Source organism: Sycon ciliatum, chromosome 2 (assembly GCF_964019385.1).
Source record: "Sycon ciliatum chromosome 2, ocSycCili1.1, whole genome shotgun sequence".
Classification (NCBI taxonomy): domain Eukaryota; kingdom Metazoa; phylum Porifera; class Calcarea; order Leucosolenida; family Sycettidae; genus Sycon; species Sycon ciliatum.
Window position 1 is genome coordinate 44,553,715 of NC_088644.1, and position 18,797 is coordinate 44,572,511.

The following is an 18,797-nucleotide window of genomic DNA, read 5'->3' on the forward strand; positions in this document are numbered from 1 at the left end:
TGCTAGTAGGCAGGTTAGACCAAAGGGAGTATGCTGAGAAGAAAGGGGATTTCAAAAACAGAGAGGAACTAGCGCGGGGCAGTGATAAGGCATTGCGTGTTGGGCTAGTGGTAACAAACCAGTTGTACTTGGCAATATGTTTCGGGACTTGGGCTAGGAAGATTTTTTGCACAAGGATACAAAGATGCTGCTGATGTCGGGCAAGAAGAGGGTGCGTGGAAGCAAGTTTATAAAGACAAAGGGAGGCAAATGTTTGGTCTTTTCGAAACAGAATTTTCAGAAGCAAGCGTTGATGTACCTCCAGTCTGTGGAGTAAAGTCTGAGACAACCCGCACCAAGCTATATCGCAATAGTCAAATATAGGCAAAATGTACGACTTAAAGAACAATTTTCTGCAGTTATCATTCAAGTGTTGGCAGTGGGGTTGTAGCATACCTAAGGACGCACTCGCACGCTTGCACACAGACTGGACTTGTGGAGACCAGGAGAGTTGGCGGTCGAGAATAACGCCCAGGTGCTTGTGCTCGTTAACAACTTTAATAGGTGTACTATTTAGACCAGGAAAATACAGAAGTTGAGTGGGGGGCGAGGGAGAGAAGAACATGGCCTCGGTTTTGGCGAGGTTAGGCTTCAGTTTCCAGGTTTCCATCCATGTTACTGTAGCGTTGACCCCGGACTGCATGGAGGCCGTGAGGTTGTCTGCCGAGCTGTCGGAGCACATCAGAGCAGTGTCGTCAGCAAAAAGACTTACATTTGGTACAAGGGCTGGCAAGTCATTAACGTACAGTAGAAATAGGAGCGGCCCAAGTATGGACCCCTGGGGTACCCCAGACACGACTAGTAATGGGTCTGATAGGGAGGTAGATACTCTGACAGTCTGGTGGCGGCAGGAAAGATAGGATGAGAGCCATTGCAGGGCTGGACCGTGTACCAAGAAGACGGACTCTAGCTTTGCAAGCAGACCACGATGCCAGACGGTGTCGAAAGCTTTCGCTAGGTCAAAGAACACGATGCCAACATGCCGCCTGAGGTTCCGCTGGGTGTAGATGTCTTGTACTAGACGTGTTAGTTGGAAAGTTGTGGAGTCTCCACGGCAGAAACCGGATTGAGATGGTGAAAGCGCTGGGGTGACGTGGCAGTACAGAGACTCAAATAAAATACGTTCACAGACCTTGGACACAGCGGGAAGGAGAGAGATTGGTCGGTAGTTGCCAGCCTGAGAGCGTTGGCCTTTCTTATAGATCGGGACGATAACAGCAGATTTCCAGACGGACGGAAATACTCCTGTACGATATGACATGTTAAAGAGCAGGCACAAGGGATAGGACAGAGATGGCGCAAGCCATTTGAGAACCTCATTGGGTATGCCATCTTCGCCAGGGGACTTACAATTCTTCAGGAGTTTGAGGTGCTTACAGACGGTAGCAGTCGTGGTAACGACGCGTGTGAGTGGTGCGCTAAGTTCAGGGGCTGGGGACAGCGATGGAATGACCCAATTCGGATCTTCCGGAATGCCGGATGAAACAAACTGCTTGTTCAGTGTGTCTGCAATCGCCTTCACATCGTGCTGGCGGTTGCCATTGGAGTCCGTCAGGTACTGGATTGGCGCGCGGGAGGTCCCGCGGCACTGGTTGCGAATGAATTGGTGGAGTGATGGGCGATCGGGGGAGGAGAGTGTTGCAGAAAGAGAGTTTAGAAAGGAGCGGTGTGAGGTACGAGAAAGGTGCTTGACGAAGTTGCGTTGAACTCGGTAAGCCTCCCGGTTAACCGGCGTTGGGAATTTCTTGTAGATGCTGAAAAGATCACGCTTGCGCTTCACTTCAGATACGAGGGACCGTGTCATCCATGGGGGACTAGATGTCGAGGATGTTGGGTTGGAATGTTTCCGGTTGTTGTAGCCGATAGCAAAGTTAGAGAGGTGCTGTTGGAACCCTCGTTCAAGGACGGCTGCAAAGTGATCTACCGCGGCGTCAACAGTTGGAGAGCCTTCTGGTTGCAGAAACGACCAGTCGTGGCAGGAGAAATCAGCGTTCATAGAGTCCCAGCACTGAGAGGGAACTCGACGGAAGCGATATGGGAACGGTTTGCGAGAAGGAAGTGGCAGGTCTGGATCCGAGGGCAATGAGACGGCGAACTGGCATGAAACCATGAGATGGTCCGAGGAGCCAAGAGCGCAAGCTGTGTGAACGTCCGTCGCCAGCAGGGGTTGGTTCGTGAAGACAAGGTCTAGACATGACTGTGTTCCGGAAGATGTTGTGTGCGTTGGACTCTGCACCAGCTGATCCAAACCGAAGCAGGTAAGGGTGCGAAAAAGTGCCGCCCCAGCAGGACACGTTAAATCCGATGGGCACCACCGTTTGTGCTTACTGTTGAAGTCCCCAGCCATTATGACATGGTACGATGACATGGGAACGGTTACCAAAGCACTAGCTAGCATATCACAGAAGTGGTCTATTTCCGTGGTTTTGACTGAGGGCGGACGGTAGGTACAGCAGACGAGGATGGGTGTCGGGGAGCCTAAGATTGGGTGAAGCTCAACCCATACGGATTCACAGGTCGGACGAGCAAGGTCGTCGCGAACTTGGACTCTTCCGAAGCGATTTTGCCGGACAAGAATCGCAACTCCACCATATCCTCTGGTTGCCGTACCGGATTTGTTATCATGAGGTGGTCGGTCGCGACGAAATGTGGTATAACCGGAGATGGTGAGCGCTATGCTTGGATTTAGCCATGTTTCATTTAGACAGATGACATCAGGTTTGTTGAAATCAGCAATGACAGACAGTTCGGCAGATTTGTTAACGATTGAGCGGCAATTTACGGAAAGCAAGGTCAGTTTACCCTGGCAAGGGGGGAAGTAGGGCCGAGCCAGTGGATTCAGCTGTGGTCGCGCCATCATGCTGAGCCTGAGGAGAGGACGTTGTTTGCCTGGTTGGCATTGCTGGTGTCAAAACTGTCCGCGGCAAAACGCCAGGGCCTAACCGTGTGCGAAAGAGCATCCGGCCAGAACCCTTTGTCACCGACTGTGTTCTCATCAGCTGCCTCGACGGTCACCCGTGCGTAGGCAGTTCTGAAGTGCTTGGATGCAAATATGACACCTTCCTGAATCTGCACTCCTCGGGCAGAGCACCATTCAGCAATTGATGATGCGGAGCAGTGTGGCTGCACGTTGCCAACGTAAAACACTTTGCGTTTGGCCCGGGGTGATGCCGTGAGGTCTACTGCCGGCTCGCTATCACGAGCCGGCTTGGTGTAGCGGGATGTTTCCACCCGCCTTGTTATGCTTTGAGCTAGCTGGGACTGACTACTAGTATCTGCCGCGTGCCTTTGTCTCTGGGCGGCTCGAGTGCGTCTGCCCTGGTGTTCCTGCCATTCGATGATGAAAAACGAGTACGGAAAACTCTGAAAAATTCTGCAAAATGGCACTGGGCAATACGCATGGTGGTAGAGGGCACTTGGTAACACTGACTTTGTTTGGTTTCAGGCCTGGCCATAGCACTGCCAATGTGGTGTGGACACAGCGCTGGATTTCAGCTAAAGCCACCCACTTCGTGTGGGATCGCCAAGTCCTTGGCCTCGAGATGTCAAAAGCATTGGACACCAGTAGCTTTTTTGAAGTGGAATAGTGCGCCTCTTTCTCCACACGTATAATTATGATACCATAATGTGGGTTATCCGAAAAGAGGGCATATTCCCAATGAGGCTGTTAGATACACACCTGTTATTGAAGGACCATACATGTACATAGCGCTTCTTGTCGATTTGGAATAATTTGTTATATTTTATATATTTTTGGTCTGAATCCTTTTTTTCTTCTGAGTCCTTTTTTCATTATCGTCATCTGTTTTGTTTTTGGTCTTTTTGGTGAAGCACGTAAAAGCATAATTAGCTGTTTTCTCGAGCATCCTGCGAGCATCCCCTACAGCATAATCTGGTCATTTCCGAGCATAATCCGATTACCCCTACTAGTGTGCAGAAGGAACTATGACACTATGTAGAATTACAAGGGTTGTGACTGAGAGGAGCATCATGGCGAGTCGATTGTCCAAACCGGTTGTTTTGCGTAAATAATGATAGACAAGAGCAGTGATGTAGCAATGGGATTTTGGAAAAAGAAGACGAGCTGTGAGACGTTCAGGGGTCACTAGAATGATAAAGCACTTTTGTGCTCCCGCATATATTGCCAGGCGTCAGGCGCCCAGCCTCCCTGCCTATCCGACCCACCATACACAACAACAAAACTGAACTAAAGTTTTACATAATTTAAATATTCGACAGACGGAGACGGGCAACGGGCAAACGAAGAAGACCAGACACAACAAGGGGAACTGGAAACTGAAGAAAAAGACAAAAATCATGGCAGCACATGAGCATGCACGCAAACAAAACAAAACAAAACGCATGACAATGATGTAACCGTTCCATGGTGCATGCACAAACTGGATGTGAAACCAAAACAGTCCAACTGGGGGAAAAGGAGAGCGCAAAATAAAACAAAATATACCAAAGGACCACAACAACATTGAGCCATTAAACGTCTTTCTTTCTAATAAAAACGATACGCAACAAGCGCTTTACACAAAGCATCTACAACTGTTCCCTTCAATCCAGTGCAGCAGATAATAATACTCACAGATATTAGAGGTTTGTTCATCATGTTTCCAGCAGTTCTCTATATACACACAGGTATAATTTCTATTCTCTGCGTTCAGTGGTGCAGTTGAGAACACTTACAGTGTTTGGAGGTTTGGCAGACCAGTGAACACACCGTCACTTAAATTCTGGATCTGATTATTGTACAAATATCTACAAACGACAAGCCACAAGGACAATGTTGTTCTTGCATAGTTCCGGGTAGTGAACAAAACACCGAGTCTAGGATATTGAAATTCTAATCTAAAACGCCGAATCATGACCTTGTTTTCAGAAATAACCTAGACTCCGAACCACAACATGATTCGTATGCAACTTGGTTAGGTTGCGCAGCTCACATACACCACTGTAAATATAGTCTCCGGCATTTTCCTCTATTGTCGAGCAAGAGGTTAGTTGCAAAGCTAAGTAAACACAATTGATATTCGAACGATGCATTGTTTGACACTGCAGACACACAGTTCACATACACCACTGTTGATTTCTAATGTTGCATTGTTTGACAATGCAGATAAATAACGGGCCGCCGAAGAATGAAAATATACTGGCTTGAATTGTTACAAATTGCGTGAGAACTGAATATGACAGTATACCTAAACTGGGACTTCCCAAGGGATTCATAGTCTTTGACTGATGATGTTGCTAGAAAAGGTACAAAAATCCTCAGTCTTCTTTATGGTTCGTTTAATTAATGTTTGGTTATGTTGACACCCCCCCCCACCTTTTTTGTTATATTGGTGAAGAAATGGAGCAGAAAAAAGGAAGTGCGTGCCATAACGTTTGAAGGTTCTGGAAATGTCAATGCTTTTCGAACAGAATCTGTCACTGTCACAAGTTTAGATAATTATCCGCAATGGGCGAATGCCTCATGGCTTCAATTAGAAATCTAAAGGCCAAATCATCTTCGTTCTGCGCTTCCGAAAACTTCAGAACATTTGAAAGTTATAGAGGGATACATGATTTAACATTATCCACTGTAATGCAGTTCTGAACATGTAGGAAGAATTTGTTGCTCCATTTACTGTGCGCTGCCGTCTGAGTATCTCATGCACGTAACCCTTTTCATCCAACGACGAGAGTTTGACCTTTTGATGGTGCCCAGTTACAACTCTGGACATCTGGACATCGTCTACATTTCTTTCAAACTCTCGCTAGTTACGGCTCAGCTCAGTAGATGCAACCTCTCTGTGTAGGATCTGAACGCATTCATGTTTTTTTGCATCTTTCCCTCGAGTGGGTCTAATGTTATTAGGCAATTGTCTGTTATAGTCACCACTATAAATAAAAATCCAATCCAAATCCAATCCAACGAACTCGTTCTTCATGCTCTTTCTTTTTTTGCGTATCACCTGTGATTGTCGGCTGTAGTCGGACGTCCCTTTGCTATTTGGATAGGGACTTAGTAAGATAGAAATAGTGTTGTTCTCCCCCTGGTCCCCACCACACAGCAACGCAAACTCTTGAGTGTGTCTCCATTCTTTTTATTATAACAACAAATGACGAAGGCGCAGAAGGAGAATGGAAAACAAAGGTCAAACGAAAAGACAACAGGAAAGCCACAAAGAAATCACAAATAACGAGCAGTAATAAAGCGAATACAAATCCATACTGGCCAACCACCAAAATCTCTATACCTTGACAAAACATGCAGAATCCATGGATTTCTCTCAAAATCCCTGAATGGCTCAAAAACAATAAAAAAACCTTCGACGGCATAAACTGCAGGTCTGCAGTCAGCACGGTTCGACTCTGCAGTGCAGTTCGATCAGTCGGCACCCACGCCTGCCAGTGCAGATCTTGCAGGCTAGGCTGATCAGGTCTTAAAAGTGCCGTGCACAGTTCGAAGTGCGAGTGGGCACCGTAAATATTTCAAGAAGAAGGAACGGGACATTCGAGGTGAATCAATGGAGCGTAATGGAGCGTTCAGGAACATTCTTGTTCAGACAAAAATGTGACTTTAATGGGAGTTTGTTTCAAATCAAGCAGAACAAAATCAAGCCTTCGGTGCCCAATGAAGCGATCGCACCAGATGGTGAAATCCCACAGAATCTTGATCTTTTGGTCCTGCGGAGAGATGAAGTATGTCTAGCTTCAGGCACGTTACCCGCGGGTGCATGATGCTCTTGGACCGATCCCAGTGGTGCTTGTAGTACTCGTATTCAGAAGGTATCCCATGTACACGCAGAGGCCAGCCGATTATGACGCTCCAAGTAATCCCGTCCAGCGAGCTTTGAACACTCGCATAGGATATGGGCAACCGACTCGCTTGCCTTCCCACATATTCGAGACAGGCGGCTTCCGCTGTGATGGAAGATTTGGGGCTTGAGCAGGTTAGTTGCCAAGGCCTGGTATAGTGTCGCGATGATCAGGCTCTCTGTGATCTTCTTGAGGCCAGCCATGATCTTCTTGGGACCAGCCTTTTTCAGCCAACTCCAGGTATTCTCGTTGGTCAGTTGTTCTGTTTGCCGGACAAACTACCCATGCCAGGGTTTCTGGGTCCATGCCAAGAGATGCTCTTTTTGAAGCCGCACTTCACCACCTGTGAGGTGTCCAGTGGGGCAACCAGTTGTGGCCACAGAATGGGTGCAGCAAGCTTCATGAGTTCCGCATCTGACTGAAGCCCATAACGCTGCAAATTGCTTTTCTCCATGGTGACAACATCATGGATACTTTGCAAACCACGTCCACCCTCCTTGCGATTGACGTACTTACGGGCTACATCACCGCGTGGATCGAGAGCTCCATGCATAGTCATAAGCTTGCGCGTTCTTTGGTCAGCAGATTTCAACTCGTCCTGCGTCCACGCCAATATACCAGCACTATACCATATCAAAGCCGCAGCCCAGGTGTTGATGGCTGTGATGATGTTGTGGCCGTTTAGAGCTGAACGGAGCAGTCGTATGAGGCAGATGACGAACAGCAGTGGGGATATGGAATCCCCTTGGAAAATCCCATGCTGAATGGCCGCCGATCTCAAGGTTTTGATGCCGTTCCAACGGTCAACCTTCCACTGAGCCATGCTAACAGTCATAAGTCTGCGTACGGATTCTTGTATGCCAAACAGTTCCTATACTATTACTATTAGACCATATAAGACATCAGACACTGGACTCTACATAATTATATTATGACATCAGACACTGGACTCTACGACAAAAGACCCAAATACAACAACGTGCGGAAATGATAGTCGAACGGAATTTCGCAGCATTAGGACTATCGCCAAATGTCATGGTTCCACGCCGGCCATATTCAATGTCACAAAGAGTGGAGTTAACTACTGCATGAATCTCGACTACGGTTCTGTTCCATGCTACTTGACATAACCAAAGGATCGCACGACCAAAAGGTGGACACTTGCCACATTATGTCAACATTCCTTTTCAACAGCGAAGGTATGTTTAGCACACCTTTCAAGGGCATTATTGATCAGTCACGAAGGAAACTGTCTGTTTATCTATGCCATTTCGAATTACATTGTCAATCTGCTCTAGATAATCGGTGGGATTATTCTTCTCAAAGTTTAATGATGATGCCAGTCCTTCTTCTTTCCCATCGTGGACCTTTCAGGTATCGACTTTGCTGTTAGGACAATAAAGTGAGTAATAACTTCATGTTCTCCGCTAAGTCAAAATTCTAAATTGAGTAATAACTTCATGTATTGACAGTACTATTGTATTGCAAGCGCAAACGAGAGTGTTCTTGTTCTGTATTGGGCAAGGACATGTGATGTCTGTGGCAACTCTTGATTGTGTCTCACTTCTTATTATAACAACAAATGATGAGGTCGCAGAAGGAGTTTTACAAACCACCAGTTCTCAAGTGGGAAAGGCCTTCGCGTCTATGGCACTGTATTCTTTGCAATGTTATATCTCGACTCCGCCGTACCGCTAAGGTTTGCTGCATGGCATACGCTATATGCGCTGTGTGCGGTTTTTACTCTATACACTGTTAGGTCATGTTTTATATGCGTATGCTTTCTTGATATACGCTATATTTGCATGCTATAAATAGCTAAGAAAGGGTTTGCTCCCCACACCGGAGCTCGCGCTATTCGCTCCAGTGTGGGGAGCAAACCCTTTCTTACAAATCATCGCCGAAGTCGCAACCACTAATTCGTACTATAAATAGCTGGTGATCTTAGTGTTAACAACTGTTCCCTTCAATCCAGTGCAGCAGATAATAATACTCACAGATATTAGAGGTTTGTTCATCACGTATCCAGCAGTACTCTATATACCGACGAGGAGACAACAGTCGTAAAATGGCTATATAACTGGTTGTTTTAGTGATTCTTACTATGTGACGATGTTCCACTGATGATTGTCACATGAAAACGATCTGGAAGTGTTTCATTTTAATTGTTTATACATGGTTATGAGTGCACAATTGATATTTTTCATTGCTACTTTACTCTATATACACACAGGTATAATTGCTATTCTCTGCGTTCAGTGGTGCAATTGAAAATACTTACAGTAGTCGGAGGTTTGTTAGACCAGAGAACACACCGTCATTAAAATTCTGGATCTGATTATTGTCCAAATATCTACAAACGACAAAGCACGAAGGCAATGTTGCTCTTGCTATGTTCCGGGTAGTGCACAAAACACCGAGTCTAGAATATTGTAGTTGTTATCTAAAAGGCCGAATCATGACCTTGATTTCAGAAATAACCTAGACTCCTAACCACAACATGATTCGTATGCAACTTGGTTAGGTTGCACAGTTCACATACACCACTGTAAATATAGTCTCCGGCATTTTTCCTCTATTGTTATTTATTGATTTATTTATTTATTACAGCATCTCATAGCACAGTGAGAACACCGGCCAATACAAATAGAGAGTGAGTTAGCCAACCAAGGCAAAGAATGGAGAAGCGGAGAAGAAGAAAGAAAGGAACCGGCATGGATAAGCAGTGTTTGCAACAAAATGATAAGCAAGAGGTTAGTTGCAGAGCTAAGTAAACACAATTGATTTTCTAACGATGCATTGTTTAACACTGCAGACACACAGTTCACATACACCACTGTTAATTTCTAATGTTGCATTGTTTGACAATGCAGATAAATAACGGGCCGCCGAAGAATGAACTCTATACCTGCTTGAATTGTTACTAATTGCGTGAGAACTGAATATGACAGTATACCTAAACTTGGACTTCCCAAGGGATTCATAGTCTTTGGCTGATCATGGCGTAAGAAAAGGTACAAAAATCCTCAGTCTTCTTTATGGTTCGTTTAATAAATGTTTCTTTATGTTGACACCCCCTCCCTTTTTTGTTATATTGATGAAAGAATGGAGCAGAAATAAAGGAAGTGCGTGCCATAACGTTTAAAGGTTCTGGAAATGTCAATGCTTTTCGAACAGAATCTGTCATTGTCACAAGTTTAGATAATTATCCGCAATGGGCGAATGCCTCATGGCTTCAATTAGAAATCTAAAGGCCAAATCATCTTCTTTCTTCGCTTCGGCAAACTTCAGACTATTTGAAAGTTATAGAGGGATACATGATTTAACAATATCCACTGTAATGCAGTTCTGAACATGTAGGATGAATTTGTTGCTCCATTCACTGTGCGCTGCCGTCTGAGTATCTCATGCACGTAACCCTTTTCATCCAACGACGAGGGGTGGACCTTTTGACGGTGCCCAGTTACTACTCTGGACATCTGGACATCGTCTACATTTCTTTCAATCTCTCGCTAGTTACGGCTCAGCTAGATGCAACCTCTCTGTGTAGAATCTGAACTCACTCGTTCTTCATGCTCTTTCTTTTTTGCGTATCGCCTGTGATTGTCGGCTGTAGTCGGACGTCCCTTTACTATTTGGATAGGGACTTAGTAAGATGGAAATAGTGTTGTTCTCCCCCTGGTCCCCACCACACAGCAACGCAAACTCTTGAGTGTGTCTCCATTCTTTTTATTGTAACAACAAATGACGAAGGCGCAGAAGGAGAATAGAAAACAAAGGTCAAACGAAAAGACAACAGGAAAGACACAAAGAAATCACAAATAACGAGCAGTAATAAAGCGAATACAAATCCATACTTGCCAACCACCAAAATCTCTATACCTTGACAAGACATGCAGATTCCATGGATTTCTCTCAAAATCCCTGAATGGCTCAACAACAATAAAAAAAACCTTCGACGGCATAAACTGCAGGTCTGCCGTCAGCACGGTTCGACTCTGCAGTGCAGTTCGATCAGTCGGTACCCGCGCCTGCCAGTGCAGATCTTGCAGGCTAGGCTGATCAGGTCTTGAAAGTGCTGTGCAGAGTTCGAAGCGCGAGTGGGCACCGTGAATATTTCAAGAAGAAGGAACGGGACATTCGAGGTGACTCAATGGAGCGTAATGGAGCGTTCAGAAACATTCTGTATCAGACAAAAATGTGACTTTAATGGGAGTTTGTTTCAAATCAAGCAGAACAAAATCAAGCCTTCGGTGCTCAATGAAGCGATCGCACCAGATGGTGAAATCCCACAGAATCTTGATCTTTTGGTCCTGCGGAGAGATGAAGTATGTCTAGCTTCAGGCTCGTTATCCGCGTGTGCATGATGCTCTTGGACCGATCACAGTGGTGCTTGTAGTACTCGTATTCAGAAGGTATCCCATGCACACGCAGATGCCAGCCGATTATGACGCTCCAAGTAATCCCGTCCAGCGAGCTTTGCACACTTACATAGGATATGGGCAACCGACTCGCTTGCCTTCCCACATATTCGAGACAGGTGGCTTCCGCTGTGATGGAAGATTTGGGGCTTGAGCAGGTTAGTTGCCAAGGCCTGGTATAGTGTCGCGATGATCAGGCTCTCTGTGATCTTCTTGAGGCCAGCCATGATCTTCTTGGGACCAGCCTTTTTCAGCCAACTCCAGGTGTTCTCGTTGGTCAGTTGTTCTGTTTGCCGGACAAACTACCCATGTCAGGGTTTCTGGGTCCACGCCAAGAGATGTTCTTTTTGAAGCCGCACTTCACCACCTGTGAGGTGTCCAGTGGGATAACCAGATGTGGCCACAGTATGGGTGCAGCAAGCTTCATGAGTTCCGCATCTGACTGAAGCACATAACGCTGCAAATTGCTTTTCTCCATGGTGACAACATCATGGATACTTTGCAAACCACGTACACTCTCCTTGCGAATGACGTACTTACGGGCTACAACAGCGCGTGGATCGAGAGCTCCATGCATAGTCATAAGCTTGCGCGTTCTTCGGTCAGCAGACTTCAACTCGTCCTGCGTCCACGCCAATATACCAGCACTATACCATATCAAAGCCGCAGCCCAGGTGTTGGTGGCTGTGATGATGTGGCCGTTTAGAGCTGAACGGATCACTCGTATGAGACAGATGACGAACAGCAGTGGGATATGGAGTCCCCCTGGAAAATCCCATGCTGAATGACCGCCGATCTCAAGGTGTTGATGCCGTTCCAACGGTCAACCTTCCACTGAGCCATGCTAACAGTCATAAGTCTGCGTACGGATTCTTGTATGCCAAACAGTTCCTATACTATTACTATTAGACCATATAAGACATCAGACACTGGACTCTACATAATTATATTATGACATCAGACACTGATGTCAACATTCCTTTTCAACAGCGAAGGTATGTTTAGCACACCTTTCAAGGGCATTATTGATCAGTCACGAAGGAAACTGTTTGTTTATCTATGCCATTTTGAATTACATTGTCAATCCGCTCTAGATAATCGGAGGGTTATTCTTCTCAAAGTTTAATGATGATGCCAGTCCTTCTTCTTTCCCATCGTGGATCTTTCATGTATCGACTTTGCTGTTAGGACAATAAAGTGAGTAATAACTTCATGTTCTCCGTTAAGTCCAAATTTGAAATTGAGTTATAACTTCATGTATTGACAGTACTATGGTATTGAAAGCGCACATAAGTTGTTCTTGTTCCGTATTGGGCAAGGACATGTGATGTCTGTGGCAACTCTTGATTGTGTCTCACTTTTTATTATAACAACAAATGATGAGGTCGCAGAAGGAGTTTTATAAACCACCAGTTCTCAAGTGGGAAAGGCCTTCGCGTCTATGGCACTGTATTCTTTGCAATGTTGTATCTCGACTCCGCCGTACCGCTAAGGCTTGCTGCATGGCATACGCTATATGCGCTGTGTGCGGTTTTTACTGTATACACTGTTATGTCATGTTTTATAATTATGCGTATGCTTTTCTGATATACGCTATATTTGCATGCTATAAAAAGCTAAGAAAGGGTTTGCTCCCCACACCGGAGCTCGCGCTATTCGCTCCGGTGTGGGGAGCAAACCCTTTCTTACAAATCATCGCCGAAGTCGCAACCACTAATTCGTACTATAAATAGCTGGTGATCTTAGTGTTAACAACTGTTCCCTTCAATCCAGTGAAGCAGATAATAATACTCAAAGATATTAGAGGTTTGTACATCACGTATCCAGCAGTACTCTATATACACACAGTTATACAACTATCTTAATAATGCAATGAATATAACTAAATGCGCACTCATATCACAACCATGGGGACGAATCATGTATTCCAGAACGTTTTCTTGTCAAACGGTGTCTCGGAAAAACCAACACAGCACGCAGAAATTGGGAACAAACATTAATGTAAACAAAGACGAACACTGTGTCTTATCTTCATTATCAGCGAGTACCGGAACGCCGGACGCAGACAACCGCAACTCACCAAAGCTGAGAAGGAGCAAACGGCTGGCGGCAGCTCGGTTTGCAGAGGTGACTGGAAAGATGCATCGAAACTCTCCGGATATGGATGATGCCAGCGGAAGAGTTGACGACTGTCAGGCGTTTGGCAATGGCAAGGGAAGACCGGTCAGGAAGAGAACGCGACGGCAGCTGGAGGAGGAGTGTGGAAGCGACGTGTGCAGTGACGATGATGAACCCGGTGGTCAGTTGCTGGGAGAGCCGACGACAGGTGAAGGTGGCAGCGATGATGAAGAGGACGGTGACGATGATGACGATGATGGTGCAGATGGTGTGAAGGACGGTGGCGGTCAGAAACCAAGTGAAGGCGGAGGCGGTGAGAAGAAGAAGAATACATCGGCAATTAAATTGCATTTGTTGTCTAACCCCGTGTGTCGTGAAAGTTATGATGATTCTTGGTTCAGTGTTGTTCGTTCTGCAAGTAGTTTCAAGCAGTTAAAAGTTCTAGAAGCAGTCTACATTCGCATTCGTGATCCAAATCTTTGTAAACAAAAAGAAAATGTCACCGCACTTACGCTATTCCAGTAAATTCGCACTCACACACACTTACACATGCATGTCCATTGTCACACTGCACTTGCTGAATTTCCTATCATTTCTCACCTCACCTATAGTTTATTACCTGTGCAAACTGTTCCTAGGTTTGTGCTATTTTTCTTACTATGCTTGTATCCTCGCTGTTCCACTGCAAGTGTATAAATCCTATTGTAGTTTCATCATTCTCTTTAGTCACGAATTCCATTGATAATTGTGACAAGAAAACGTTCTGGAATACATGATTCGTCCCCATGGTTGTGATATGAGTGCGCATTTAGTTATATTCATTGCATTATTAAGTTATACAACTGTTTCTCTGCATTCAGTGGTGCAATTGATAATACTTACAGTGCTTGGAGGTTTGGTAGACCAGAGAACACACCGTCACTTAAAGTCTGGATCTGATTATTGTTCAACCATCTACAAACGACAAAGCACAAAGACAATGTTGTTCTTGCTTAGTTCCGGGTAGTGCGCAAAACACCGAGTCTAGGGTATAATAATAATAATAATAATTATTATTATTATTATTTTTTAAAAGAGGTCGGAGGCGGATAATACTTTAAAACGAAGGTAAGTTATGGGTTGCAAATATCCACACAAACACCCATACAGTCATAATAAGGCACTTGTCATAAGTATCCGATTATTGTTCAACCATCTACAAACGACAAAGCACAAAGACAATGTTGTTTTAGCTTAGTTCCGGGTAGTGCGCAAAACACCGAGTCTAGGGTATAATAATAATAATAATTATTATTATTATTATTATTTTTTTTTTAAAGAGGTCGGAGGCGGATAATACTTTAAAACGAAGGTAAGTTATGGGTTGCAAATATCCACGCAAACACACATACAGTCATAATAAGGCACTTGTCATAAGTATCCGAACATTTTCGGTCCCTTCTCATCAAGGATTATACAGGGAATGGCTCAAGCTGGAAAGACTAAAACTTATATAGCGTAAAGATAATTAGATAACAACACTCGTGACAAGGTGGAAAATTATCAAGTTTAGCACGACACAAAACTCGAAGGAAAATAATAATAGTGACAACAACATAGTGAGCAAATTAAGTTACATTGTTACCACCTCGACGAGGAGTAACACCAAACAATTGTAGCGACAACACATTTTCTTTCTGTACGCAAAGTTCAGGATCTAACTTACGGATATACAAAGCTTCTAACACAGCCAAATGTAACGCACATCTACCACGTGACAATATTGAGAAAACATTATCACTGTACAACTCACGACAATTGGTACGGGCTGACAGATGTTGCTTGATTGACGAAGTGCGATTCTTAGCTCCATTGGGTGTTGTCTCCTCCAATGTCCCGTCATCTCGCCTCTTCGTGGCATCACCACTATCTGTCTCTTCGCGTTTCCGCGGCCTTCCACGTTTCTTGACAACAACCGTTGGGTGCGCGATACCCGGTGTCCTTTCCGTTACGTCTCCTCCATTGCGGATTTCTATTGAGCTTCTTACTCCAACTTGTCCGGTGTCCGATATTGAGGTTAGTTTTCGCGGTCTACCACGTTTTCGAATATTGACTGTTGTTGTCATTTCCGTTGTCGTTGTACGTTCGTCCTCATCAGTCCGTATTTTCACTTGGCTTCTCGTCACCCTTTCCGACGCCGACAGATCCTTTGTCAGTTTCGGTGGTTTACGTGTGGGTCTTTCACCATCTTTTATGCTGTTCTCAGCTGGCCCGTGTCCTACACACGCAGAGGAGGACGGGCATGCAGTCACATCTTCACGGGAAGAGGAAGATCCTCCGATGGACTGGACAGCGCATTTTGGAGGACGACCACGGCGAGGACGACAATCGCGCGCATCAAGCGGCACAACTTAACGGCACATGTTGACGAATGCGTGCGCCCAGGTGCTGAAGGGTTCTACCTACATACCGATCTTCACATTGTCGGCATTGAAAGAAATAGATAAGGTTACTTTTACTAAGGGTAGGTAGAACATCCTTCTTCACACTGAACGCACGCACTGTCCCAAATATGACGTACAGCTTGACGCACGGATATGATGGACATACGATACCACGAACATCCTTCTCCACGCAAGCAGAACCGGTGCCAACCCAGGGTAAACGGAGCACCACTGGGCAACGGTCAGGTCCAAATTGGATAGGCTTGTCTGTCACCGGTTTTTCGTTGATTAGCTTGGCCAGAAATTCCTTTGGATAGCCGTTGTTCGTAAATATTGATGTAAGTCTGTCTAATTCGTCCTGCAATAGATGAGGGGAACATATTCTATGTGCACGATAAACTAGCGCCTTCACAAGATGTCTCTTCGATTTCGTTGGTGTATAGCTCCCCCACGGAATGTAGAGGCCGGTGAACGTTGGCTTCCTATAGATAGTGGTGTCCAAACTCTTAGTGTTAATATTCCGTGATATTTGTTCATCCAAGAAGGATAAGCTGCCGTTTTGTTCCGCTTCCGACGTGAATCTCAACGCCGGGTGGAGACTATTCAGAGTTAGTAGAAAAGTCCCACAGACATCCTCATCCTCATCGTGACAGTACACATCGTCTACAAAACGACAGTACATAGAGGGCCACAATGATGGACTAATGGACGCTTCACAGAACCCTACAAAGATATTAGCCAATACAGGACCAAGCGGCGAGCCCATGGCAACGCCATCTATTTGTTTATACATAACAATGCCAAATGAAAACTCAACGCCCGACGTAACCATTAACATGAGTTTCACAAACTCCGTTATGTTCAAAGACGGCGGAGTAATGGACTTATTGTGGTACAGTGTTGTTGCGCAGATGTCAATGGTCTCCCGTAGTGGCACGTTAGTAAATAAGCTCACCACGTCATACGAGCACATGAATCCGCTCGATTCAAAGCTTGCGTCCTTTAGCTTTTCTACAAACTCGAAAGTATCTTTGACGCAGTGGCTATTGTAGAGGTTGAGTACCGGTTGTAGCATGGCACATAGCCACTTGGATGTTTTAAATTGCGGTGACCCAGACATGCTGAGTATTGGTCGTAAGTTGTGTTCCGCTTGATGCGCGCGATTGTCGTCCTCGCCGTGGTCGTCCTCCAAAATGTGCTGTCCAGTCCATCGGAGGATCTTCCTCTTCCCGTGAAGATGTGACTGCATGCCCGTCCTCCTCTGCGTGTGTAGGACACGGGCCAGCTGAGAACAGCATAAAAGATGGTGAAAGACCCACACGTAAACCACCGAAACTGACAAAGGATCTGTCGGCGTCGGAAAGGGTGACGAGAAGCCAAGTGAAAATACGGACTGATGAGGACGAACGTACAACGACAACGGAAATGACAACAACAGTCAATATTCGAAAACGTGGTAGACCGCGAAAACTAACCTCAATATCGGACACCGGACAAGTTGGAGTAAGAAGCTCAATAGAAATCCGCAATGGAGGAGACGTAACGGAAAGGACACCGGGTATCTCGCACCCAACGGATAGTGTCAAGAAACGTGGAAGGCCGCGGAAACGCGAAGAGACAGATAGTGGTGATGCCACGAAGAGGCGAGATGACGGGACATTGGAGGAGACAACACCCAATGGAGCTAAGAATCGCACTTCGTCAATCAAGCAACATCTGTCAGCCCGTACCAATTGTCGTGAGTTGTACAGTGATAATGTTTTCTCAATATTGTCACGTGGTAGATGTGCGTTACATTTGGCTGTGTTAGAAGCTTTGTATATCCGTAAGTTAGATCCTGAACTTTGCGTACAGAAAGAAAATGTGTTGTCGCTACAATTGTTTGGTGTTACTCCTCGTCGAGGTGGTAACAATGTAACTTAATTTGCTCACTATGTTGTTGTCACTATTATTATTTTCCTTCGAGTTTTGTGTCGTGCTAAACTTGATAATTCTCCACCTTATCACGAGTGTTGTTATCTAATTATCTTTACGCTATATAAGTTTTAGTCTTTCCAGCTTGAGCCATTCCCTGTATAATCCTTGATGAGAAGGGACCGAAAACGTTCGGATACTTATGACAAGTGCCTTATTATTATTATTATTATTATTATTATTATTCAGGTTCTAATCTCAAAGGCCGAATCATGACCCTGTTTTCAGGAAAAACCTACACTCCTATCCACAACATGATTCGTATGCAACTTGGTTAGGTTGCACAGTTCACATACACCACTGTAAATATAGTCTCCGGCATTTTTCCTCCATTGTTATTTATTTATTGATTTATTTATTACAGAACACCGGCCAATACAAAGAGAGAGTGTGAGCCAACCACGTCAGGCGAAATAGCACGTCATAGTACATTTGAGATCAGCGGGAAGAAGATGACGACGTCCACTAATTTAGTATCTGTGCACACGAATCTGCTGTGTGTGTGACTCTGTGTGTCAGCTATGATATCATCTTCTGTGGTTCCATGCCTAGCATGTACGTCTGAACCATCCTGCACAGTTTGAATGACGTAGGTTGAGCGATCGCTCCGCGAAACATACTTTTTGAAATTCTCTTCATAGTATATCTTCCACCATTGAAATTTCGAATTTCTTCAAAAAAAGTGCTGAGAGGGGTGGCTTGCAACCTCGATATGGCTTGTTCCAGGCATGCTTTGGAGCCATCTTCTGTTGAAGTAGTGGCGGGGATCTACCCTGCAACTGCTACAACAAAAAATGATTCCATCTGAGAAAGGGTGAAACCGCGAATCTCGGTTGAATATTGAGTATTTCAAGCCTTTTCACGACGAAGATGGAGTTCTTTTTGAAGATGGACGTCGCGGCGAAGGACATGGTGTCCAACTTCTGGCGTCTGGTGAAGCCAGGGATCACTTGTCCAGTCAGGTCGGCAGCCTAACTGTCGGTAAGCTTGTGTTTGGATCCCGTTCTGCTCG

General features: G+C 45.2%; 1 protein-coding gene across 1 annotated transcript in view; it reads right to left on the reverse strand.

The window, feature by feature from the left end:
• The window catches only part of LOC135810260 (leucine-rich repeat-containing protein 15-like), a 342,979-nt gene that overhangs the window by 59,413 nt on the left and 264,769 nt on the right, over positions 1–18,797 (reverse strand). The window contains exons 16-18 of the mRNA XM_065323740.1: positions 14,271–14,342; positions 9,131–9,202; positions 4,735–4,806 (exon numbers count right to left, since the gene is read on the reverse strand). Coding sequence (XP_065179812.1) covers positions 4,735–4,806; positions 9,131–9,202; positions 14,271–14,342 — 216 coding nt within the window. The remainder of the gene's footprint in view (positions 1–4,734; positions 4,807–9,130; positions 9,203–14,270; positions 14,343–18,797) is intronic.